The following is a 26475-nucleotide window of genomic DNA, read 5'->3' on the forward strand; positions in this document are numbered from 1 at the left end:
ATATTTGTCGAAAACTAAACATCGATGTTGGCTAACATCGTCGATTTTTGCATTAATAATCACATAAATAAAATTAAAAAAAAAAAAAAAAATTAAATTTTAAAGTAAACAGAAAAAAATAAAATATAGTTTAAACAAACTGAAAATGTATATATAAAACACAACTAAGATCAAAAAGATACACAACTAAAAATAACATAAATACAGATCAAATTATTACAAATTCCTATATTTTTTATCCACTGACTGAAGGAAAAGTAATTTTGATAGAGAAGAACCTTTCAATCTATTTCTTTGCTGGTAAAGAGGAGAGCCAGCTTTTGAAAACAGTCTTTCGGATGGCGTTGATGTAGCGATAGTACTCAAATATTTCACTGCTTTTTTTTTAATTTCGGATAAGTGGAACCGATGGCATTATTCCAAACTTGGATAGGATCTTGTATAAGATCAGACACTGGATGAGATCAAATGAGTAAATTATGACAGCCAACGCACGCACAACATAAATATTTATCAACAAACAAAAAACGAAACGAACAGAAAAGAGGCTCTCTCTCTGTTTTCTGTTCTCTCTCAGAGAGCGTGAGCGCGAGCGAGACGACGAAGAACGTCAACGCAGGAAGGGAACAACCCGTGCGCAGTGCGCACTCGCTCTACTCGCTTGATACTGTAGATGTAAGTTAACATCGATATTCGATGATCGATTCCGTTAACATCGATGTTATGATATTTTTCGTATAGCAACATCGATGTTAAAACATCGATGTTTTTGCTTTCAACATCGATGATCATCGAACATCGATGTTCATCGAGCATTCCTACTTCAGTATCTCATCCGCCCGGTATTGTTGCCAGGTCAACTAGTTCGACTTTCCCCTGTATACGATATACCACATCATTCAACCTTTTAAATACCTTGTATGGACATTCCCAGGTTGCAGTTTTGAAGAAGCCCCTTTCTTTCTTTGCGAATTATAAAGAAGTTACATTCACTAAATCCTTCAGAGTTCCCACGATCGGCGGTAGCCTTAAATCGCTTTAAAAGACGGTTCTTGCGAATGATTGGCCAGTAGTTTCATATGCAGCTGACCGATAGACCAACAGGACATTTGGATGTGACAAAACAGAAGTTGACAGAAAATATGAGCATGAGTGATTAAGCTTGAACATAAATAAAGCAAGCAAGTTGTGTTGCCATTAGCATATGACTTTTATTTAGAAATCCAGTGATCGAACTCAGAGGAATTGTAGAGAGACGTTTTCTTTGAGGAAAAACGTAACAACATGAAACCAGTTGGCATTTAAAATAATCGAAATAAGCCTACAACTAAGGAATTTTTATGACAATCAAAAAAAATACGTACGTCAGAAGGTATATATATATATATATATATATAAATATATAATTGGCGCGTACACCCTTTTTGGGTGTTTGGCCGAGCTCCTCCTCCTATTTGTGGTGTGCGTTTTGATGTTGTTCCACAAATGAAGGGGCTTACAGTTTCAAGCCGACTCCGAACGACAGATATTTTTATGAAGAGCTTTTTCATGGCAGAAATACTCTCGGAGATTTGCCATTGCCTGCCGAGGGGCGACCGCTATTCGAAAAATCTTTTTCTTAATTTTGGTGTTTCACCGAGATAAGGTATATATGTACGTATACATATATATTTATGTATATGTATATTTATTTATCTAGAAATTAGTCAAACTTGTAAAATAACTCCTCCTTTATAAGCCGTCTGGCGGTGGATATACATATATGCATGTATATACATACATATGTATATATAATTGGCGCTTACATCCTAGTTGATTGTTTGGCCGAGCTCCCCTCCAATTTGTGCTATACATCTGACTTTTTTCCAACAATAGAGGCCTAATTTTTTATGAGGAGCTTATTCACGGCGGAAATACGATCGAAGAGTAGAGTTTTAAATTATCGTTTCCTGCCGAGAGGCGACCGCTATTAGAAAAAATCTTTCCTATCATTTTAGTGTTTCAGGCTCACAGAGGGTTTCGACAGTTCCACACCAACCCATTTGATTACAGCAGCCGTATTGCTGATATAACAACAACATTGCAGCAGCCCTTCCCATGACAGTCGGTTCTACGTTACCGGAACGACCCGGATTTGTATTCAGCTAAGAACTATCACTCCAAGAGCATTCCCCGTGCATGTAGGGGAATGTTTGCGCTGATACATCAACAACAACGTTGCAACAGCCGCAAATAGCCGATTATGGATTGCATCTCTTTTAATGCACCTTAGTTCCAATCGGGCCTTATCTAATTTAAACAATCTTTTAGCATGGTGAAGGTCTCAAATTCTATACAAAATATAAAAAGGGATTGCAGAAATACTTACTAAATCTGCATGAGTATTCCGCACAGAACGTTTTTAAATAATGTCGCTTTTTTATTTTTTTATTTAATAGTTTTTATAAACAAAATTTCAATCGTTTTTAATAAGATATGGCAAATATTTTATATAAAACAAGTTAACTTATGATAAATCTTTATTCGAATTTTTCTTTAAAAATTTAAGTTTGCGAATACAGGCGTCAAAAAATGTAGTACGAAATATGCAAATGCTTCTTTAATTTACTTAAATGCAATACCTCCAAATGTGAGGTTATGTTAATCGCTGCACTTTATTATTGCTGCATCATTTTTATTACAACCATTTAATATTACGTTACGTTACGTATATACATATGTATGTATATCAGTATTCATTGTGATTAAATTCACAGCTTTCCTTCACGTATTTTGTTCATTGTGCTATTGCCCATTAACTTGAAAATAAGTTTTGATAATCCCGGGTATCGCGATGCATAGGCCAAAAAATTTACCGGAAACAAACCACACCAAGCCAAGTTCAATTTATTCGCAATCGATGCGGCAAATAGAGCTCCGCACCGTTCTGCAGACATCCGTTTTTGGTTAGCTGTGCTCCGCCCGTATTTTTTTTCTGGTTCTGAAGTAAAGGCTTCCTGAAGGAAATCCGTAGCAACTGGGCCCGGACAGAATGTGGTGACATCAATGTTACGGTGCTCCATTCGCAGAGTACTTAAATATGCATTTATGGCAGACTTTGCAGCACAATATGTCGCCGAAAATGGGACGGCACAGAATCCAGCAATGCTTGATGTTACTACAATATGTCCATGTCCACCAGCCTGTTTTAAAAAGTAACGAACAGCGATTCGTGAAAGATTAATAACCGAAAAAACATCTAACTCAAAAAGGTCCCGGTCAACTTGAACCGCTATCTCTTCCCAGCTTGCGCGCTGGGAACGTCCCGCGTTATTAACCAACACATCCAAACGCCCGAAGTGCTTTAGAACGCTCTCAAAGCAATTTTCATGAACAGACACCATTAACATATCCATCGGCAATATTAAAACATCGCGCTCAGACAACAAACCATTCGATCGCTCCAGGCAATCTTTTTTCAATGACTCGAGCAAGTTTTCCCGTCTAGCAGAAATTACTAGTCGCACTCCATATTTAGCAAACACAAGCGACAGAGCTCTTCCAATACCGCTTGAAGCTCCCGTCACCCACACAACTTGTCCACGCATCGACGAAACGGGTAAACCGAAATATGAATTATACCATAGTCCCAGATTACAATCCAGAATCAGCCAAAAAATTACATAAATGAAGTAGTAGCCAACTAAAAGCAAAAATAATAACTCTAAAAATGTCATCGCTCTTTCCTATACTTTAGTCTTATTTCCCGAAGAACAAATTATTACAAAACAGTCAAGACCTTGATGAGGAATGAAGATTGGCGATAGAAGCGAATACAGAACATAGAGCAAACATTGCTTGCACTTTGATAACTAAAGATTTTCACCACCAACGTAAACAGTTTTCACCTCAAACCCGGTAAAATATACAAATAAAGTAAATAAGGAATTTATGTAATACATTCCCAATATCTTAACAAATGTTTGCCATTTAATCATCTCAAACATTCTTTGTGGCAATTTTTCCATCGAATACAACTCCCAGTGGTGATAACTAAATAAAGTAGTCCCGTGCACTACCTGCCTCTAAAATCACCATGCATTAAATCAATTCTTCAAAAGGTAAAATTCGATATTTTTCCAATATAAATGTTTGTATTTTATTATTTTTGCCATGAAAATAGCATCCTTGCACAATAAATAAAAAAACTCATATCCCGGCGAATTCGTTGATGTGTGAATTCGCCTGGAATCAATAGCTGTCAACTGCAAGACAATGTTGGAAAGCGTTTTAAAATAGCAAGTAGAGAAAAAGGAAGTAGTAAAAATTATGTATGGGTTTGATTTTACAAATACATTTAATTATCAGTTAAGGTCTGATTATGCATACTTGGCATAAATCTTAAGCTATCAGGCAAAAACGTGTTGAATTTAGATGCTACTCAAAGTCTTGTTAAGTGACATTTCATATGCAGCGATACCAAACCTTTATTTTTTACCAATTTCCATGATTATAAATATAATAAAATTGTAGCCATAATATGATATTTGTTTTTAGAAATACTGATTTATGTATGTACATATATGATTATAGACGAAGCACCATTAATCTTAAGTTTTCTAAAATTTACCAATTTAATGTCTTGTTGTTCGAAATATATATTTAAATATTTTAATATCAAATATAATTATTTTTAGTTGCATTCAATGCGCACTGAAATTGCGCAACCGAAATAACAGCTGATGTTAAGGCAGTGATGGCCAGAAACTCGGTAAGAGAGATATGTTTTAACAATGATGTTCGTGGCCTACACTTGATATTTTTGTTCAGATATTTTTTTAATATCATTTAACATAAGATGTAAATGTGCCGGAAAATACGAATTGACACATTTTAAACTTACAATTATGTTGAACGTGTGAGAGTTAAATTAAAATTAAACAAAACAAGCAAGTTGTGTTGCGATTAGTTTGTTAGTTTTATTTGCCAATCTAAAGATCAAATGGAATTATAGAAGACGAATACTTATGTTTCCCTTGGCAATTGCATCTTTTGCATACATTAATATAATTAATAAAATCACACAAACGCAATGTATAACAAACAACTAAATAATGAAATTCGCAATGTAAATGTTTTTCAGCGTTGTTGCATATAAAAAAATACTGACAATTATCAGCATTCGAATTACTCGAGAATAGCTAATAATGACAGTTGTTGATCTTATAACGACTAATTTTAATTGGATCTGTTTTTGAATTATAGATGGTATTGTAATCCGAATTTGTTTTTTCGAATATTCAATTCGCCTTGGTCGTAGAACAATTAAACCGAGAATGATAGAGAAATGATACTCAATTCGCCTTGCAATTAAACAAGGAATAGGTGTGGTGAAATAGTTCACGTTGGAGTTTTGCTGGTTTCTGTAGTTTGTTTTTAATCTTGCCTTGTCTGTTTATTTTCTTTGTTCTCTACATCGTGATTCTTGTTAGGCTGTATTTGATTTGTTCCTGTGCAGGTCGATTTAATTCATGAACTAGGATAACTTGCGGTATATATAATTAATGTAGGGATGAAGATTTCACGCTTTAAGAAGTCACTCAAAACATTGAAATTTTTTGTAACAAATTTCGATTACCATGAACCCTACCAGGTTCTAATTGATGCCACGTTTTGTCAAGCGGCTTTACAAGTGAGTATACGCAATTATATTTAATATAAATTAAATCATCTCCATCAATTTTGCAGAATAAAGTTATAATCGAGGAGCAACTAAAAAAATATTTTCAGTCAACTATAAAATTGGTAACTACGCAATGTATAATACTTGAGGCTGAATCCCTTGGGACTCCTCTCTCAGGTGCCACTATGATTGTCAAACAATTTCATGTGCACAAATGCGGCCATGAAGGTGTTCCGGTGCCGGCTTCACAGTGTATAAAATCTATGGTAAATTATTTAAAAAAATATAAGAAAAGTTACATATAATTTTGTTTTGTAGACACAAGGTGGACGGTACATCGTAGCTTCACAGGACCGTACTCTGCAAACAAGCCTTAGAAAAGTGCCCGGCAGATGTTTGCTGTATTTGCATAAAGCGACGCCAGTTTTAGAGGAGCCCTCGAAAGCTTCAAAGAAATATATTTTCAAAAAATCTCAAAAGTTGTTAAGCAGTGATGTGGAAAAGCACATTGAACGTTTGAAGCAAAATGAGGGTTTACAAAATGATGTTCTTAACAAGGCACACAATAAGCGAAAGGGGCCAAAGAATCCAAACCCACTATCGTGTAAAAAGAGTAAAAAGCAAAAGGCTCAGACACAAAGTCCACCAAATTCGAATGGCCTTAACGAATCTAGAAAAACGAACATGAAGAGCAAAAGAAAGCGTATCAAGATACCTACACACGTTAAGGCAGTACTTAAAAGCCCTCAATAAGAAGCAAAAGAGGTGTTGATATATTCATAAATGTTATTAGTAAGTTTAGCACATATGTATGTTTCAAATATGTACATCTAATGAAAAGTGTGCCAACATACATATGTATGGGTGTATGTATTTGGACAAATGTTCGTTCATAATATTTCACAACTATCTCTATCAGAAAGAAGATATCAAATATGTAAATATCGTTCAATAAATTATACTTTGTAAACAAAAAATGCCACACCACGTCCAGTATGATTTGTTCGACAAATATTCATCGTGATACGTATGGGGTATCATATGTAGGATTGTAGTATGGGAGATTCGTTTTTTTTTGTCAAAACTCAGCCAAGTAAAATAAGGTGCACTAAAAGAATTCAGAAATTTTTTCTTGTAACTCCCTGGGGAGCAAGAAATAACCAAGTATGGTAGACTATTCTCTCAACTGTGATGTAGCCAAATAATCATAATTTAAATAGTAGTTTGAAGTAAATACTCTTTAGTTTGGTAAACTATATTTCTTGTAATGGAAAATAGGGATTTATAATAGATTAATCCCTATAAAGCAAATATTTGTTTCATCTACGCCCTCAACTTACAAACTTTTTTACAAATTTGCTCGAATAAAAAGGATCATATCATAATTAATTTCTTATAGTATGAAGTACGTTAGGTTAAAAAAAGTCTAGCGAAGTTTATTATGTAAATAGTATATTTCCAATATTTTCACAAATTTTTGGCATTTCCTCGTACGATGCATTTTCTGCTGCTAATATTGCATTTCCTAGCGCTATTGTCTCCCGATGGCTTTTCGCTTTAAGCCAAATACGTCCGTTTAATCCGACCGCGATTTCAAAGGGCATTTCTTTAGTTAATGCTTTCAATAATGGACAATCGCTGCGTAAAATTAAGCGCGCTAGGTTTAAACTACAGTTCATGACAAAACCGTCTGTCAGTACACCTAGTTTACCTTTCTTTCCTGCTGAATTAACGCACACCAATTCTGGCTCTAAATCGCGGCTAGCGACAATTAAGCGGCCATAAAGTACATCTCCTGGATTTACATCTGGTCGATTCTTCTTAGTAGCAGACTCAAAGGCTAAATATGAAAGTGAAGCCTGCTCGTGTGCTCCGATATCTACTCTGAAAATATCGCCTGCCTTTGCTGTTACTACACCGATTACAGCTTCACCTCTAGCAGGAACGTAGCGTTGCTGATAACTATCAACCCAGTAGGTGTTTGGTCCCTTGTGATGAAGTCTTCCTCCCTTGTAAGCGATCACTTGCTCATTTTCTCGTCGTAACCCTGGCCCTAGAATTACTTTTTTGCTCTTGGCTAATTCTTCAGCAGCTAAAATGCGATCACCTGGTAAAACAATTTCTTTCATTTTACAAATGTCCGGTATTTAGGAAGTAAATGAACTTCAAAAAGAGAACGTTGAAGAAACGTGAATAATACGGAAATAAAATAAAAACAGAAGCTGTCAACCAAGTCAATATGCTGTCAATCAGGCCAGTGTTGCAAAGCTATACCACTTTTGTGGTAGATCTACCTTTTTTTGCTAAATTCTATATCCATTCTATACCACCATAAGGTTAAAACCAAGGTGGATTTATTAAGGTGACAGCATTCACCCAGCTGAATTTTTCACCGTAGGTATGGCTTACGTCAAAATGATATGATTTGTTTGTATGTTTAGTGGTATGTTTACATTCGTATGTTTACATTTGCTTGCTGATTTTGACGTGATGGTTGGACCAATCGCAACAACAAATACATGTAGGGTTTTACTTATATGTGTTTGCTGTCACCTGTAATAAATTCGCCTTGCTTAAAACCTACCACATTTTAAAATTTTCGGTAATTAGTACTTGACGTTAATATTTTCAAATGTTCCTATAGACACGTGCAACTTGTAGTACAAAAATGTGATTTATAAAGTATATGTAATGAAGTCGAGTTCCTTTCATGCAATTACTGCAATAGTAGTATTTCCAACTAAGTTGTACAAATTGGTTTGTGGTTCAAAAATAAAAGATGGGTGCTCTGAATAAATCCCTTTCCATTTGAAAATTAGTCCAAGTATCATACATACAAATGTCAACTATTTGCATTTTTATGAAATAAGTGTCATGTAATAATGAAATATGGATGTGTATTTCTTTCGCAATAGCAATACATTTCAAAATATTGTAGTTTTAACAAATAGATAAAAGATGAGATAGCCCTATCACAATGTTTTGAGCCTATCTACCACTAAAAAGCTTGTTACACACTGAATTCACTTAAAACCTTTTTTCTATTCCAGTTGAAGCTAAATTTTTATTAAACTCAAATTTGTTGCCCATCTGTTTTGACTGTTGCTATGTACTTGATTATGGGAAAATCATAGTTTAAAAAAATATGAATCTAATTTTTATATATTAAGCGGCTGCAAAAGTGCACTCCCCGCAACCACACCAACATTCGCACTACTCATTGAGGTGCTCACTTCGTCGCTATCTTTACTACCGGTTTGTGAGAGATGCTTTACAATATCTACCCAATCCCAGCCACGTGGCCTGTCGCCTTTGTGATCCGTGCGCTCCCATTGACGGCGTTTTTGAGCTTTTGTTAATTGCTCTTTTTTTGGTTCTTTTTTCTTGTTAGCATCCGCATTGTCTGAGATCTTTAGTGCACTAACGCCAATACTTTCAAGATCAATTGATTGCGTTTGCACATGCTCAGGCTGATCAATAGTTAAATCATCATGCCGATCTTTGAGGCATTCAAACAAGGTGTAGGTCATGCCACATCCCAACCACTGTTCCGCCTCTTCCGTCAATGCTTGTTGTATTTTCTTTTTAACATCGGGTATTCTGCATAATTTAACACATTTGGTAGTTATCATCTTAAATCAGCTTAAAAAGTTACTTACAAATTGCGATTATAGAAGGTATCCATATTGATGTTCGGCAATTCATCCGGATATTTCTCAGTCCATTTAATTTCTACCAAAAACGATTTGTAGTGATCATCTTCGCCATACTAAATTTATATACACAATATAAAATATACAAAATATATAATTCAACTATTGGGACTATTACCTTGTACTGAAAAGTGTTTGCGTCAACCTGTTTAAAGTTTATGTCACCTTCGTATATAGATAGCAGTGCTTCTCGTTCATCAGCTTGTTGTTCCTGTAGTTCCGCCATTATTTCGCTCGCAATTATTTTTATTTTAGAAAAAATACAATAAATTTTTAATAAAATAGTATCCAAAACTACAGAAACAAAAAGTCAAAAACTAAACAATCAAAAGAAACAGCTGAGCGAATTTGCAGAATGTTGTCAGAAGAGGTAGAGATGCCAGACAAGCCACGAAACTACGAAAAATCGTGCGGATCGTCTAAAACCATCAAAACTGGCAAACGCAATTCACCGTAAGCAGTAAGTAAACAGAGCTGAGCGTAGACAGAAAACAGTTTGTGTATTTTGATAAACGGATATATTGCTCTGGCGCAGTTGTTGACTTGTAAAGCTAGACATACACGAGGCAACCGTTGAAGCAACGGGTTGCAGCAATGTGTTGCCTTTGTTTAAGAAACACGTTGCGACCGTTGCTTCAATCTCAGTATTGTGTATAACTGTGGTGCAGGAAAGGTACAAGCGGAAGATACGTAAAACTAAATTTTTTAAATGATCGACGAAATACGTAAAATTACTTCTCTTATTATAATTGACGAACTTTTGTACGAAAATGAGGAGAAGAGATGCAACAAAAGAAGAGAAAAAAAATTTGGTCCAAAAATTGAAAAAAAATCGAATTTTCGAACGAGAGGCTGCTGAAAAAACTGAAGGAAAATGAGCCAGCGGACTATAAAAATTACATGAGGATGGACGAAGCCCTGTTTAGAAAATTGTTGGACTTCGTAAAGGCCAAAATAACGAAACAAGATACTATAATGAGAGAGGCAATATCAGCAGAAATTAGACTGGCAATAACTTTGCGGTATGTTGCAACAGGAAACTCTTTTGCGGACTTAAAATTTTTATCAATTTTATTGTATTCATTTTTTAATTGTTCGTATGCTTTTTTTCTAAAATTGTTATTTTTATATTTTTCACTACTTATATCCCACAGCTCTCTCAAATTTTTATATTCGTTAATAAAATTAACATAATTTTCATTATTTTCAATTGCCATTTTTTCCTTTTTCACTTTATTTCACTCCGCACAAACCTTCTTCTTCGCTTGTTTTCAACGAACTGAACGAGTAAAAGCAGTAAACAATGATACACACGAAGCAACGGTTGCAGCAACCTATCCCAAAAATCAAATTTATTTGATATTTCAGGCAACGGTTGCAGCAACACGAAAATCAATTGGCAACACAGCTACACACGAGGCAACGGTTGCTTCAACATGGCCGTGTTACTGCAACGGTTGCCTGGTGTGTATTTAGCTAAAAGACAATAAAATCGTTTAGGCTATGTGAAAAATATGAGCGAAATAAATCGCATATAATTTCATTATTACGCAGAAATATTCCAAATATTCCTTATATTGAACCAACTCAGTTTCTTTACTTCTCTGTAAACGGTATGAAATGATCCATCAAAATTAGAAGAAGTTTTAATCTTGTGAAAAAACTTTTCATTTGCATTACAAAGTTCATAAACAAAAATACTCTTTTTTTCAATTTTGGTTGTATAAATCAAATTGCGGGATGCCTACGAATTTGCTTTTAAAATGTTTACTCTTTAAATTTCTGATTCCAACTAAATATTGTATTGGGTAATTAAAAACTCACGCCATGACCCGAAAGGGCTATATATCCAAGACTTCGTCGAATACTCTAAATATAAAAATAACTCCGATTCCCAAGGACCAAAATAGGAAAATTAAAGTTTCAGAAACCACTTCATAAAAGTAAAATTTTTATTCTGCAGATTCTTCACATAGCTTTGTATACATAATTTTTAATTAAATTTTAATATTGCGACGGGATGTATACACGGCCATAATTGAAACGACTAAGGAGTTATCTTATTGTGATTAGAACGTGCCTAAAATAGTCTTAATATTATTAAACCATAATTTTTTTGATATTTTTAGTTATTACATTCTACAAAACAACTCTTATTTACATAATAATTTGTTTACAAATAAATAATGTAAGCCTTACAGTGAATAATTGACTGAAACCTTAAATGTACAATATCTCATTCAAAAACTCAGCAACGAATTTCTAACGATCGAATCTAATTGCTATAATACTTTCTAAAAGATAAGTTTTCTAACAGATGTTAACCGATTTGAAATAAAATTGTGAAATACAAATCTAAGTAAAAATCCAATGATGGTAAGGTATTTTGTCAGATGTTATTTTTTCATACATACATTTTTAAATAAATTCACTATATACTTCCACCACCTCTTATAAATATTTCTACTTTATATTCGTAAAATGTTTCGTAAAATATGTTTATATTATATTTATTTTTGGTAAATCATTTAAAACTCTTCTGGTTTGGTATTTGAGTCTTCATAGTTGAAGTTTTGTATTTTCTGAGATTACATATGTATTTGAAACAAAATTTTGCGCAAATATTTTTAAAATTTATACCTTTTGTATTATTGACATTTCTTTAGTTGTTAAATAAATTCATACAATTCATGAACATCCCCGAAGTGGTAAGGCTATAGAAGGTTTTGTTACAGACTTTACAGTTATAGATATATCGAGTGAAAATGGTTGAATTATTAAGTTGCACTTTTTATTTTGTGTTGCCTAATGACGAAGAACGGCACAGAAAAGGAGTATGCGTTAGATTATTTCAAGCATCTTACAAACGGCGTCCATCCGGTCAGCTAACGACATTACATGACATTCACCTGAGATTAGTGAGAGGAGCCCGACGAAACAATCAAGCTTAAATGCTAGAATTAAGCTGCAAAGTGACTCTATGAAGATCATATTAAAGAGGAAATAAAATTAATAAAGAATTTATAACGGCTGCTGTATCTACTACATATACATCACAATAAGCTATGAATATTTTATTTTGAATTATGATATGAGATATGTGAATATCACTTCCTTACATTCTAGTATCAAAAAGAATTTCTCAATCCAATAGACTATTTTTTAATTAATATGATAACATTGGTACAATAGTTGATTCCACAATACTATTATTAGTACAAAGCTCAAAATATTTTTGTATCAAAATGGGAAATTACCATCTTATTTCTTCGATGTCTCTTAAAACAAAAAAATTCTAGCAAAATTGAGATCTTGCTTTACAATATATGTCAAAATACTTTTTCTAAAAGCCAAAACTGTAAAATTGCAAACTCTCTTCGACCAATCGGAATGTGGCTTTGCTATCCAAGATATACCTAAGCTTTCCAGTCCAGTCGATACTCGTCAACCATAAGTAAATGCTGAGTCGTAAGCCAACCTAAAAAGTAATTTAAAATAATAACCAAACTCTGGCGCTTTCACTTGCGGTTAAATAGTTGACCATCAGCCATACATATTGCAGAAAAATAAATATTACATTGCTTCTGGCAACATTTTAACAATAGAAACTTGCCTTCTTTTTGTGCCAGAGATACAAATTCTTGCCATTTGGATTGGATTTCCCAATATTTGTCCTTTATTTGATTACGATCTTGTAAAAAGGAAACAGCAAAAAAATACGCTTTCAAAACATCTTGCGGCCTCGTGTCAAAATGCAAATATACTCCTATGTTTTTGTTGTTTTCAGCAATGATAAAACGTTCGTGCGGGTCGAAAGATGAAATTATATTTTCTATTGCGTGAGTTGTTCTATACTCGTCGATGAGTGTTCTGATGGACAATCCTATTAAGATCTTGAGCGAGACAGAAACTGTTTGACCAATAGTGACGCGTTCTATCTTATTCACCTGCCAAAAAAAAATTACTTTCGGTTATCAAGAGCAGCTTAAATATTTGTCAACAGTTAGTTACCTGTTGTGGTGTTAGCATCCGCCCAGATCGAAAATACTCTTCCAAAGTAATTAAATAGCGGGACTCATTGAATGTGCGCAAGCAGACAGCTTTGACTGCTTTCAAATTGGAGTAAAGATGAATAATAATTACGAATATAAAAACACTGTACAGTATACTGAAAAACACAAAAAAATAATTAAGGAAAATAAAAATCTAGAAGAACTTTGTATAATTTCAATATTACCTTTGTGATTTAATGAGTGTTAGCAAATAAAGGCCTATAAATGAAGCAATCAAGTTCACGAAGGTTTCTTGAGAACTGTCTTTCGATGCGACATCGGCCAAGTTGCCACGAATCGCATGATGCTGCGTAAGGGCCGCACGAGTTGCACCGCCTAAAAACAGCACTGTTAATCTATTTGTACTGGAAACTTTTCGTTTGTCTTAATTTACAAATATTTTTGCACATAACTCTTGCCAGTTCTGTCGCAATATAACCACTTTTTTATTAACTAAAATCACCTACCAGCTACTCCAACAATAGCTTTTATTACAGAAGTGACACACAATAGCTGCGTACTTAAATTGGGGTATTTGGGAAGCACATATATCTCGATACTCATTGCCAAATCGTTTAAAAAATCGGCTCGCAATCTCCACTTCTTTGAATCTACATCCAGCTGCGAGCCCTGCCACCACGAGAATAAAATACGCCCCAAGTGTCCGCTTCCCTCCTTAAGTATCCAAGCGACTGTAGCTGAATAGGCAGTTATGTTATCATTGCCTACTCCTATACCCTTTAGTATAGCGTGTGTACACAATGTGCCTGTAAGTAGGTGTGTAGTAATTAATAAGCTTATTAGCAGTGCTATGCTAACCACAAATGGTGCTGCAAAATGCTTGTATTGTATCCCACACTTGATATGCCGCATAATCTTCGCTGACGCTATCCGGATAGCCCTTCGGGAGGAAGATTTTCTGCAGAAACCGGAAAAGAAAAAATTTCTCCTGTATTACCAATTTGTCAGTTCGCAATGGCACGCGAACTATGCTACTTTGATCTGCAATCAGTAAAAATTAGAAAATTATTGAATTTCAATACGTAAAGATTATTAAAGTCACCTGCGGGGGTTATATAGAGGATTTCTTCTCCCTTCGTGCCGTATTGCTCGCGGAAATGCACCTTCATTTTTTTAAATGCCACGTTTACTTTGTTTTTTAAAGCAATATAATAGTTTTATAGATTTTTGCATTAAAACTAATAAATTGTCCCCAAGTTTAACTCACAACCAAGTTTTCTGTACTCGTCTTTCTGTTGACCTTTTTTTGTTTTTGAACTTAATGTAATTTTTTCATAGAACTTCCGCGAAAATTATTCTATTGAATTTTTGTCACTTGCTCTCGCATCTCTTGTCTACTCAAGTTCAAGCCAACACACAACACACATATACCCACCTCATCGAGACTACAAAATTGCGTGCCATCATCGCATTTTCGTACACCAAGGGCCTTGACGTTAGTTGGCAACGAATTGCTTAGATTTTATTTTGTTTTTTTTTCAGCACTAGTATTGCGGTGATTTAATTAACTAACTGCTATAAACAATTTTTAATCGTTGCTGCTGAAACAAAATGAAAATTTCAACCTGTTACAAAATAAAATCAGGAAAATAATCAATTTTTTATTTATAAGGACTTTGTGATCCTTTTACTCTTCTTTATATTATCTTTCTGTTGACTTTCATGTTTGACATCTTCTTAGTAGTGCAGCCAGATCGATTAATAAAAAGAAGGTAACCAGACACTCGTATTGACTACAATATTTTAGAATATTTGAGAATTCAATACTCTAGATGCAGGTTTTTTTCAATAAAAAGGTAAACGGAATTACTGCATTATAAATTTGTATATTCATGTACACTATAAAAACTCAATCATATTGAACAGCCAAAGCATGAACTAAAATCATAGATGCTAACTTGGCGTTTACACAGGACATTTTTGCAAAGTCAATAGCAGTAAATTCATACTTTTTATTAATGTATTCACAATTATCTCATTGTTTCGTCACTGCCTCTGATTTTTCGAAGACAGCAAATTTGGCGAATGGTTTGACGTAACTGGCCAAATCGTGACGTTTCGTTGCAATTCGTACGAAAAGATCAAGTAATTTGTACGAAACGACTCTACGCGGTTGTGTAAAAGTGACCTGTCTTTATAACTATCTAAACTCTTAGGCTACCCAAATAATTTTTCTCCCTTTTGACAGCTAATACGTATTTTCAATTGCCTTCAGAGCACTGTCTTGTGTGAACCAAAGGTAAGTGACGAGCTGGTTGAAGCCAGACACAGGAAAACTTGCATAATCATTGTTACCGACGGAGTCCCCACCAAACCTGCTGGCGAAGTTCTGATACAAATGCAAGAGGTAAGTCACGTTCTGATTTTAGTCTAAGCGAAAACTTGATTATTTGTAAAAGATTAAGGGCCCCACTTTCATTACTGCGGTCAACGGAACTCGTTGAAAATTATCATCCTACAGTCTGTAGGATTAGATCCCAAAGCACCTGGAGAAAATGTAGATATTTTAGAGAAGTCAATCGACGAGCTAGTAAAGATATTAATATTTTTAATTCATTAAGAAGGAAAAGGCGAATGAACTCTCTGAACTTTGTTCCACAGTCTTTTAATAGAGGATGGAGAAAGAAGTCTCTGTCAGGATGAGATGGAATTAGAAATCTATAAGTCCGAAAATAGGAAAGCTAGGCGGAGCTCATGGAGTATAGTCGTGATTCTTAGTCAACAAGATTCCGAGACATTCTCTCAAGGAATTCCATGTTCATGTCGTATTTGTGTAACGAAACGGAGTGCTCATTCAAGTTACTTAGTTTTCAATTTTGTCAACTATTAAAAACAATTTCGTTTCTCTAGTAATTGTAATCTTAACAAATATTTAAGGCTATCGTCGCAGAGGAGGTCAAGTGGTGTGATCATACTTTTGAGTTGAAGAGGGACAATTTGTTCGCCTATTTTGCAGTTTTAAATTTTCAAGGTATTATTTGAGTAATCTAAGCCATTATATTGGAAGTAGATAAAAGTATGCCTTTAAACAGCTTTTACATCATGAAGAACAGCAGCCGCTTCTGCAACGAGAATAAAAACGGCAGCACTGGTGTCAACAAAAAAATAAAAATAGCACATGCGCTAAAAGGTCCCGGGCCTAACACATAGTGGGCACTAGTTTTATTGCATTCCCCTCTTTTTCGGTTACCTTTAAAATACAGCTGTTAAATTTCATGATATTCTATTCATTAGTTCGTAGGTTATTGTGCTAAGAGTGACGCTACTTTTGTTATTTTCCAAGCAATGGATAAAAACGAATTTTGTGATTTCGAAGAATTTTACATTTCTTCTTGCTGGGGAAAAATACCGTTCGTATTTTTTCGTACTTAGCTCCCAATCTGTAATTAAAAAGCGAGATTTCCCATACAAAATTGCTCTCCCAAAATCTGAGTTATAAAATAATCCTAGATAATAACCATACTTTTTGACATACAATGTTTTTCTGTGTAATAGATCATTATTTTTCTGCTTGTAAAGGAAAACGTCAAAGTAAAAACTAAATAAAATGGATGCCGGCAAAGAAAACAGGTTTGTAGACATAGTTCTAATAAAATGTTTGTAAGGTATTATTAACTATGCACTCATATAACAGAAAAAAGCGTGTGTCCATAACGCTTTCTCCTCTTATTACTTATTATAAAATGCGATATTGAATTTCGTTTACGGATTTCCTGCAACTGTTTATTGCTAGCTGCCAATTGTGCAATTAAGTTAGCTATAACTTTTCCTCGCCTTTTCTTCATATCGTAAATAATAATTAAACAAACCAAAAACACCGAAATATTCCACCAAAATAGTTTCTATGAGGAAAAACCTTTCACAACAGTATTGACAGCTGATTGTCAATTTTGCAGGTAATCTACCAGATGTTAATGGGTAGATTAATTTTGTGGATTTATTGGTAATAAATGCATATGCGAACGCACTTTTAGCTGATATCGTAAAGTTATGAAAGGAACGTGTTGGCTTTATATTGCATTAGCTTTTTACTATGTTTTGTTTCTCACTCACTGTTTTGTTTCATAAAGACAACGCACCGTGTCACAAGTCATTCAAAACAATGGCAAAACTACATGAATTCAACTTCGAAATGCTCCCACATCCATCGTATTCGCCAGATTTGACTCCCTGCGACAACTGGCCGTTCGCAGACCTAAAAAAATGTTCGCTGGTAAGAAATTTCGCTCGGATGACGTGTCTTCGCTGAAACTGAGGCCTATTTGGAGGCAAAAGATAAGTCCATCTACAAAAGTGGTATTGTGTAATGCTAGAGCGGCACTGGAATGATTGCGTTATTCTTGATGGAAATTACGTTGCTGAATAAAGCTAATTTTGAACAAAAAAAAGTGTGTTTTTGTCAGGCCCGGAAGTTTTCAGCCCATGTGTTATGGAGCAATAACTGTTGCTTTTGGTGCTATTTCAATGCAGTTCATTTTCTTCGCAGCATTGTGGCTTCTTAACATACTTATGCGGGCTATTCATATTGAATGGGAATTTAGAATGATGTATACACTCATACTACCACACAAACAATTTTATAAACAAACCTTTTAATGCACTTTCTTTGGCAGTGCATTCATATCTTCGTGAACTTTTTAAATGCCTACGTACAGTACATACAAGCGTACATACATATGAGCAGCAGGTAGTTATGTACCCCATTGGAAATCCTACCCAAATGAATTGAAATTTAACCTTACCACCATGGCTTACAACTAAGTACAGGGTGATCCATATAGTGATTTTTGTTTTAATCAAATGTTATTTTGAACATGACAGCTCTTGACAGGAGATCTAGGAAAGTCAATATCATATCTCCGCGAACCGAAATGAATCGCCCTATGCTTGCACAACGTTAGGAAATATTAAAAACTTATGCTACTTCCTACTGGCGGTTCGAACGAACTGAACTTCTATCTGCCGAATCAAACACTATCCCTATGCTGTTAAGATAACTGACACTTTCTACGAGATTGAATTGTAAAATTATTGGTTTGTCGTATGGGAAGAGTTTCATATGGGGTATGTTTATGAGCATATTTACCATGCATACATACGTACACCTGTACATAAATATTTTTTTAAAAGAGTAAAGAAGGGTCACAACGAATGCCCACATTAGAAATTCATTACAAGATTTAGTACAGTATAAATTTTAGTCGAAGTCATCAGTATAAACTAATCTGTCAGAGCAGCCAGTTGTGAGCTGCTTTACATTTTTTTCTATTTTAAAGAGTTGAATTTGTGAATTTACTATATACCTCCAATAACCTTTGTTGAGAGCTAGGAAGCTAGCAAGGAGGAAATGAGTCGCCGTGTTTCATTTGCCTCAGATAAGCATCAAAAAGGGAATGCTCCCATCAACATTTCGCCTGCTCGTGGTTCTACCGTGATAATGCATCGACTCTCCGTATATATCCCTCATTTAATATCCCCAATTCATTCGACAAAAAAGGTATATAAACGGTATTTGTTGAATTATTTAAATAATACAAAAAGTAATTCCCATGCGTGCGAATTGAGGTGCTCGGAGCTAATACCGGTCCATTAAATTACATATACTATGAATAGTTTTTAAACAAAATACAACTGACGCTAAATGCACATATATATTTCATTATATATTGTTTATTATTATGTACATATTTACTTAATATTTATTTTTCCTATGCCACTTCTTGTGGTTGAACAGCTCATTAAGTTCACTAAATCATTTACATACAAATGTATGTATGTACTTAGCGGTCTTGCTAAGTAGCTGTTGTTGTCCGAAATTAATTGTGTGGCTGGACTTTATTTGCACTTTTCAATTATAAATTTAGAGTTAAAGTAGGTCCGAACTTTACACAGCGAGAAACTGAACGCAAGTGGCGTGACAAAATTCAATCGTTTTAATATTAGGCTTACGGTTTATTAAAATATAGTAATCGAAAATAGGATAACATCTACACGTATCTATAAGTACTAGGCATGTTACTGCTAGGATAGAGTGAACAAATGCATAGATCAAAAGAAAATATTAAAAGTATAATCGAGTGTGTGAAATACGAATGTAAGGCAAATTGAGCGATATCTAAAGGGCTAAAGGGTGCTCAACATGTATGTAAAAGGAGATCAATTTAGAGATATCGGATTTTAAATTGAAATAGTACGACGAAAATTTAAATTGATTGGGCAATCTTTATTATTTTTGTGTAGAACCATTCATAACAATTATTTTTTTAAAAATAACCCATTTCAAAGTTGGCCGCAACTGCGCCGTAATTCGGCCATTCATAAACATCAATTTTGAATGACTCGCTGGAGGACTTCGGTCGGTATCTCGTGAATAACTTTGGTAATGTTTTCTTCTAATGCCTCAAGCTGGTTTATCCACAAAGCATTTAGACTTTACATAACCCCACAAATAAAAGTCCAAAGGTGTGATATCACACGATCTTGGTGGCGCACCGAAAAGACGACGCAGTAAATCCATTGTTTCGCGGGCTGTTTGCAAGTAGCGCCGTCTTGTTGGAGATACGGGCTTCAATTACTGACATCAAAAAGTTGTTTGTCATGGGGATATTGCGTTCGCCATTCGCTGTTACATTGGCGCCAGCCTTGTCTTTGAAGAAATATGTGCTGATGATTCCTCCAGCCCATGTACCGCATCAAACGGTTGTTTTCAATGGCCGCAATGGCCGTTCTTGAATGGCTTCGGGCCTCATAGCTATACAACATAAGTTGGTCTTAGCGCGCAATAAACACGTAAACAATTGTACGATTTGTAAACGTTGTTGAGGCGTAAGTCTTTCCATTATGAAATTTCGAAATGAGGAAGGAGCTGTTGCTGTTTTTTCCAAAAACTAATCAGCTAAAATTCGACGAAATTTAGTCCCAATAAAAGGGCGTAATTTGCCACACAGCGAACTTAACAATTGATTTATTGCAATATTCAAGTCACCACTGACGCCATACGCACATTGAACTGCACCTATTTGAACACGGTGCGTATACGCAACATACATACGGACATATTTTGTCTATTTGGAAGCATCATCTTTAGAAAATTATAGGTATTTTGATTTTCTAATCTTGAATATATGGCAAAGATGTCTACTGCAAAGAAAAATTACTTTCTATATTCAGTCCTCCCAATAACTCCAGATAAGTGCATACTGGCACCAAATAAAACCGCAACCAAAGACAAAAATATAGACAGCACCAAATTGAGAAATTATAGACTATATTTTTTGCTATTACTAACAGTTTTCCTTATTCAACAAAAATTAAGATTTTGGATGGTAGTCGTTTTTTCATTGCTTTAGACTGGGCTAGTTTTGAGAAGGGCCTACACATAGCATTAACAATTGCCCTTAATGGGTGCAGCATTGCACCACCTTGTGTATTTATATTAATGTTTATCTCAATAAAATTAGATCCCGTTCATAGCAAGATTCCGTTTAAATAATAAGTCTAATTTTAAGAAGGTTAACACCGAAATGTATATCTATGTATGTAAGTAAATAAATCATATTAAGTCTCATAGGGTTATATATTTTGAAAGTAATAGCAAGGAATTAGTGTAATCGATTAAGATCTTTTGGTTTTCCTTTTTAATCAGCTTATCGTTGAAATCAACAGCCATGTAGCCTTGTTCCGTGATAAATTAATACTGGTTGGCCAATCAAGGGATTGCCCTGAGCTGCGAGAAAAAATACGAAAATTGCGCCGAATTTGCGTTGATACTTGTAAGCACACAGGACAAATAATATTGCCGCAAGTGAAAAGGTAATTTTGTAATACGACACTGAAAATTTATTTATTTTTATTATTTTCATGCTTAGACAAATTTTAGGCTTTTATAAGTTTTTACAATATGGATGTTTTTGGGGTTAGCCGATTAGCGGTAAATGCATACGAATGCACATTGACTCTTTAAGCAAGCTGCCCTGTGGTTACAATTGTCGCCATATCACTGCTTACTGACTCCAATCTTTTGTATATTTTTTCCATCAATTTCTTCTTGATTGGCGCTATAGCTGCCCAAGTGCTTGTTGCGTGTCAGTTATATACATAATTTGCAGGTAAATCCTTTATTGGATGACCGAGCTTTTCCTCCAATTTGTGGTGGACGTCTTAATGTTGTTCGCCAAAATGGAGGGATTCTCAATTTTTTGCTACCTCTGAATTGCAGATCATTCTTTATGATAAGCCTTTTCATTCCAGAAATACATTAGAAAAAATGTTTTCTATCTTTTGGTGTTTTATGGCCACAGTGGATTTCGACCACGTTCCCTACCGAAAGGTAGTCACGCACAAACCATTCGGCTACGACAGCCGATCTTTAAAAAAGCTCATAATGCCGTTAAAGTAAATGCTACACATGCTGAGAATATGAAAATTTAGAAAGTAAAGAAAATAGCAAATTATTACTTATTAAAATGTGCAACAGTAAAAGTTATCCAGGGAAAATTGCATATGCACGTGAAACTATAGATTTTATAAAGTAATGCAGCATAGCCAGTTTTCAATTTCTCATTAATTGAATTTTTTAAGGCGTAAATTTTCAGTAAATACTTACACTTACTCTATAATGTTAATGTGGATATCAAACGACTTCAACCTCGGTCTTCTTCTTGTTTTAATGAAGCGTAAAAAAATAGATCAACTTTCCTTTGCAAAATTAAGTATACGCAATGGATACCTCCTCTTTGCAACTATAAAGCCCTTTAAAAAATTAAGGTGATCAGAAAATAAAAAAATATGAGTGCATAACATTACTGCAAATAAATAAAATCTATAGTTTCAAGTGAAATATGAATTTTTGCTGCGTAAAAATTTTTTTTTTTGCCTCTCGGTGTTATAAAAATTAATAATTGCTATAGTTTTATACTTTCTCTTTAGTGCAATGGAGGACGGTATGTTGGCTGAAAACCCAAACTTAGTTTTATTGTTCTACTTAGTACAGCTATTTTTACGTGAACTGCTAAAGAGTTATCGGCTGGTTCAAGTGGTGCCAATGGATATGTCTGGCTATTACGGTAATCGTACGAAAATTTATATCTATATTATTTTTTGTTAATCCTTTATGCTAAAGCAGAAGAAAAATTCATCAATTAGGAAGCTATAACTTATGTGCACTTATGCTCATTTATGATCGGAGCTGGTAAACATTTTTTAAATACAATTAATTCTCATTTCATATTATTGAGCACAAGAGATTAAATGTGTGCGATTTGCTGCGATTCGATGAAAATTTAATTTAATTTTTACGTACCAGTAAAACCATTTCAGACGCAATTAAACATCTACTACAAGCCATGTGGAATAATTAGCTGCACATTTGTGCATACGTGAATAAAAAGCATTTTTACTGAAAAAGTGTGCCCCTAAATTATTATAGAATTTATTGAGGAAAATTGGTTTTGCAGAAAATCGTGCTGGACCATCAAATCTGGGAAACGTTATGAGTCAAATTTTGCTGTGCAAACAAATAACACCCGATTTCAATCAGGAAGAACTGTGCAGTATAGCAAAAGACTCTCACGAAATCGGGATGCTACTCACAGAACTGCAAGAATATATGCCACAGAACGAACCCTATCTTGGTGAGTATTTACGAGTACGTGCAGATGAAGTGCATATATATGCATATACTATATTGATTATGCATGTATAGAGATTTCTTTACATTAGAGCTCAAGATACCCGAGCAGTGGAGTGTATTTTTCTATTCTTTTGGAGAGAGCCTACATAAATTCAAAACCAATATCTCTTAAAAATTTGAAATTGAAAAGACCTTGTAATGCCGGTAAACTTAAAAAAATCATGGTCTTTGAGAGAAGGGTTCTATCTTACTATGTTGGCAGGAATTACTCAAAAAACTCGATATAGTCGAGTTCATGCTCGAAAATTTTCGATTAATGAACATCCGAGAGGTATGCGGGTACTCGTTGCTCATACGCCCGGGATGTTCGAAAATGTGCCAACAAAATCTAGAGCTCATTTTTCGCGCACATCCGTTAAGTGTTTGATCGAATTATCCTACAGTTTATGATGTTAAATGGACGGGCCCACAATTCTACAGTCTGTCTTATAGAACGTGACCACCATAACTAGGAAACTATTTGAGCAATTCGGGCAAACTATTGCCCAAATATTTTCAATATGTTTGGCATCAGGCGACTGTGGCCAATCAAACATTTCAATCCCATTTTGCTGTTTCCACTCTACACACCTTCGGCTTCGATGCTTGGGCCGTTGGCTTCTTATAAAATCCAAGGTTGGCTTGTTCTTCCAAACATCTTCGCAGCTGCAGCTAAAAATACTTCAAATAATTCATCAAAACTGCAGAGATTTTTTTAGGTCTTCTACACGTAAACGTCCTCGAATTGGGTTTTTGGATATATTAACACAACTTTTCCTTAAAACCCATTAAGCTTCACACAACGATAAGTTTTGCTTTGCGACAAACAAATCTATGATCTTCTGATCTTGCTTTGGAGAGGTATTTTGTTTTTTTGCCTCGTCCGGGTAAGTGCTCAACGTTTTCAACTTCAGTTTACCCTTCCACCCATTTAATTATGCACGTCTTCCACTCTTTCAAATGTTTAGCTGCAGATGCACGTGACATTTTTGGGCCTTTAGGGTGTGCGGATAGGAACACTGCTTCAAATCGTTTTTCATGCGAGGAACTCATTTTGTAAAAACAACGTACGTACAACAACTAAATTTTTTACAAAACTAACAAATTGCGAAGAGGCGTTATTTAGCAGCATTTCAATTTTGTCAAGGAATTTTGCCGGTCACTCTTCTATTAGACAGACGTATGTCTCTTTCGAAAGGCCCTAGATGCCTTCAAGAAGAAATTTTTCATTTGGCACAAATGCACTCGTCCACAATGGGCATTGAATTCGGTATCAACTGAATCAATTTGTGGTGCATATTATAAGCCAATAGCATAATTTTTAAGAACTTCCTTAGAATAGGGGAACAAATCTAATGAAAACATTATCAAAATATTATGTTCAGGAGAGTTTAACTTGACTATATGGTGTCGCATAATAACTTCCAGTACTTTTCGGAAAATATACATAAGTAGCGCATGAGTACATTACTTTGTTTTTGTTTCACTGATGGAAAAATCTAAGAGAGTAGAAGGTGCAACAAAACCGCATTTATCATTTATATACTTGATTATTATGCACAGAACGCAATGCAGCCATGGACTCCGATGTATTGCGGCCTTTCAAACAAGAACGGAATTATACCCACAAAAATATTAGCTTGCTCTGTTGCGTGTCACGACCGAGTTATCTGTGAAGGAAACGAGGGAGAGAAACGAAGAATTAATTCGATACCGAGTACCCCATGTAATTGAGCTCACCATTTGAAATGTTTGTCACTAATCAGCCAGATGTTTAAAGGAGAGAACATTTATTATATTTTTAGAACGTATGGAAGAATAACACCAAGAATTCTTGAAGTTAGATAATGTGGCAATTAATTAAAATTTATTACGGCGATGTATTTGCTGGCTTATACGTTTATGAATACAATGAACATCAATTGTTGTTGTAAGAAAACACTAATGACTATAAGTAAGATATTAAGCAATAAACGTAATCAAATGCATGGTTTAAGTAAAAAATGGTTAAGATAAGTTCATTTTGGATAATGGCGTCCAATAAAACTGCAGATGTATAAAAAACGGAATGACTTAATTTCGTGTGTTTTGCTTTAAAGATTCGTTAGTTCTTTTGAAAGTTTTTGCCTGTGTTATGGCAAAGATTTGCATACTTTTCGTCCGCAACCGAATCCCATACGTTGCATTTGGAGGCCGCTTTATCGCCCGTTTCTTGAGTGGTCTCGCCTTCCTTATGGTCCATGTCATAAAAGCAAGATATGAAATAGCAATGGCTACAACAAGCCATTCGCGCGTTTAGTTAATGAATACCCATACGAATAGGAAACATTTACTTACTCCTTTTTATCCGCGCAGTCGACACAGTGGCCGATGGCACAGCCTACACGAGACGCCTGGTCGTGCGTGAGCACTTTGTGCGCAGTGGAACTATCAGGCTCCCATTCCTTGAAGGAATTGGATATAAGATGATCGATTTGTATGTAGTCTGAGCCGTTTTGTAATGCAGTGTTCAGACCCACTTTTTCAAAACGCGCAGTTCTGTGGCATTCGCTAGGATTGTTGGAGCATAAGCCTGTATGTGTACGAGCCAAGTACGCCAGCTCATTGTCCCAGATAAGATTCCGCATCCGCGTCGCCTTGCTACTGCCAGCCGTTTTGTCACGTATCTTATTGTGGTGCTCCAAAAAGAGACGCCGCACTTTGAAAGTCAATGGCATGTGGCGCTTGAACGTACCCTGCTCTTTCTGAATATTGGATTTTAATGTAAACATTTAACTATTAAAATATGTGCATATAATCGCATTAGTACAAATTCGTGGGCATTTGGCATGTGCAAGAGAGCTTTCTGCATTTTCATTGCAATATCTGCTGCCTACGCAGTGCACTTTGTCAAGTGCCCACAGCATAAGACGTACATATGTATGTACTCACAATTGCAGATGTATCACACATTAAGTGGTTTCCTTTCGAGCACCAATTATCACTGCTGCAAAAATAATTATAAGCCGCTATGCTCCAACAACAATCAAACAAGCCGAAATAAAAGATTACTAACTTAAACCGAAAGCTCATCGCAAAATGTAGCTGTATTATAGAGAAAAAGGAATATTTACGGCTCAACCAGTTCGATTTATTTAAATTTTTTGAAGTAAAGGTATTTCATAGGCGGATTCGTTTGGTATGTCAAGCTACGTATGTATGTATTTTTTGTAAAGAAGAGTACAGTAAAATACAAAGATAAGTGGGGGCTTCTTCAGGGCACTTAATAGAAGCGGCAGTATTGCGCACCACTTGCAAATGCTCAGCTGATACCTTTCTGATGCTAGGCGTTTGTTTGCATAGGTGCGTAAGTAAATA

At 35.0% G+C, this 26475-nt stretch overlaps 7 protein-coding genes across 9 annotated transcripts; 2 read left to right on the top strand and 5 right to left on the bottom strand.

The window, feature by feature from the left end:
- Nucleotides 1–2443: 2443 nt before the first annotated feature.
- LOC129249433 (dehydrogenase/reductase SDR family member 7) lies at nucleotides 2444–3828 on the bottom strand. Its single transcript, XM_054889245.1, has one exon. The coding sequence runs from the start codon at nucleotides 3714–3716 to the stop codon at nucleotides 2751–2753; it is 966 nt and encodes a 321-aa protein (XP_054745220.1). The 5' UTR covers nucleotides 3717–3828; the 3' UTR covers nucleotides 2444–2750.
- A 1521-nt stretch (nucleotides 3829–5349) lies between these two features.
- Nucleotides 5350–6639, top strand: LOC129249434 (rRNA-processing protein UTP23 homolog). The gene is made up of 3 exons (XM_054889246.1): nucleotides 5350–5671; nucleotides 5728–5928; nucleotides 5981–6639. The coding sequence occupies exons 1-3, from the start codon at nucleotides 5552–5554 to the stop codon at nucleotides 6413–6415; spliced, it is 756 nt and encodes a 251-aa protein (XP_054745221.1). The 5' UTR covers nucleotides 5350–5551; the 3' UTR covers nucleotides 6416–6639.
- Nucleotides 6640–7047: 408 nt separating this feature from the next.
- On the bottom strand, nucleotides 7048–7875 carry LOC129249435 (exosome complex component RRP40). The gene has a single exon (XM_054889247.1). It carries the CDS (start codon nucleotides 7789–7791, stop codon nucleotides 7102–7104), a length of 690 nt encoding a protein of 229 aa, XP_054745222.1. The 5' UTR covers nucleotides 7792–7875; the 3' UTR covers nucleotides 7048–7101.
- Nucleotides 7876–8539: 664 nt separating this feature from the next.
- On the bottom strand, nucleotides 8540–9821 carry LOC129249436 (RWD domain-containing protein 4). The gene is made up of 3 exons (XM_054889248.1): nucleotides 9494–9821; nucleotides 9322–9431; nucleotides 8540–9262 (listed from the first exon to the last, which is right to left on the bottom strand). The coding sequence occupies exons 1-3, from the start codon at nucleotides 9599–9601 to the stop codon at nucleotides 8821–8823; spliced, it is 660 nt and encodes a 219-aa protein (XP_054745223.1). The 5' UTR covers nucleotides 9602–9821; the 3' UTR covers nucleotides 8540–8820.
- Nucleotides 9822–11292: 1471 nt separating this feature from the next.
- On the bottom strand, nucleotides 11293–15102 carry LOC129249432 (RUS family member 1). 3 transcript variants are annotated; one of them, XR_008582652.1, is made up of 8 exons: nucleotides 14491–15102; nucleotides 14247–14429; nucleotides 13895–14194; nucleotides 13613–13763; nucleotides 13387–13543; nucleotides 12989–13322; nucleotides 12633–12853; nucleotides 11293–12353 (listed from the first exon to the last, which is right to left on the bottom strand). XR_008582652.1 is itself a non-coding variant. In XM_054889243.1 (8 exons), the coding sequence occupies exons 2-8, from the start codon at nucleotides 14555–14557 to the stop codon at nucleotides 12792–12794; spliced, it is 1254 nt and encodes a 417-aa protein (XP_054745218.1). In that variant the 5' UTR covers nucleotides 14558–14688; nucleotides 14824–15102; the 3' UTR covers nucleotides 11293–12791. The 3 variants fall into 3 exon arrangements, 2 of the variants coding, with proteins under 2 accessions (XP_054745218.1, XP_054745217.1); XM_054889243.1 differs by having other exon boundaries at nucleotides 11293–12853; nucleotides 14491–14688; nucleotides 14824–15102; XM_054889242.1 differs by having other exon boundaries at nucleotides 11293–12853.
- A 3592-nt stretch (nucleotides 15103–18694) lies between these two features.
- On the top strand, nucleotides 18695–24800 carry LOC129249106 (uncharacterized). The gene is made up of 5 exons (XM_054888740.1): nucleotides 18695–18945; nucleotides 21094–21260; nucleotides 22377–22513; nucleotides 22904–23080; nucleotides 24682–24800. The coding sequence occupies exons 1-5, from the start codon at nucleotides 18796–18798 to the stop codon at nucleotides 24792–24794; spliced, it is 744 nt and encodes a 247-aa protein (XP_054744715.1). The 5' UTR covers nucleotides 18695–18795; the 3' UTR covers nucleotides 24795–24800.
- Nucleotides 24801–24821: 21 nt separating this feature from the next.
- Nucleotides 24822–26339, bottom strand: LOC129249107 (antigen 5 like allergen Cul n 1-like). Its single transcript, XM_054888742.1, has 3 exons — nucleotides 26050–26339; nucleotides 25456–25862; nucleotides 24822–25391 (listed from the first exon to the last, which is right to left on the bottom strand). The coding sequence occupies exons 1-3, from the start codon at nucleotides 26188–26190 to the stop codon at nucleotides 25223–25225; spliced, it is 717 nt and encodes a 238-aa protein (XP_054744717.1). The 5' UTR covers nucleotides 26191–26339; the 3' UTR covers nucleotides 24822–25222.
- Between the last annotated feature and the right edge of the window lie 136 nt (nucleotides 26340–26475).

This window comes from Anastrepha obliqua, chromosome 5 (assembly GCF_027943255.1).
Source record: "Anastrepha obliqua isolate idAnaObli1 chromosome 5, idAnaObli1_1.0, whole genome shotgun sequence".
Classification (NCBI taxonomy): domain Eukaryota; kingdom Metazoa; phylum Arthropoda; class Insecta; order Diptera; family Tephritidae; genus Anastrepha; species Anastrepha obliqua.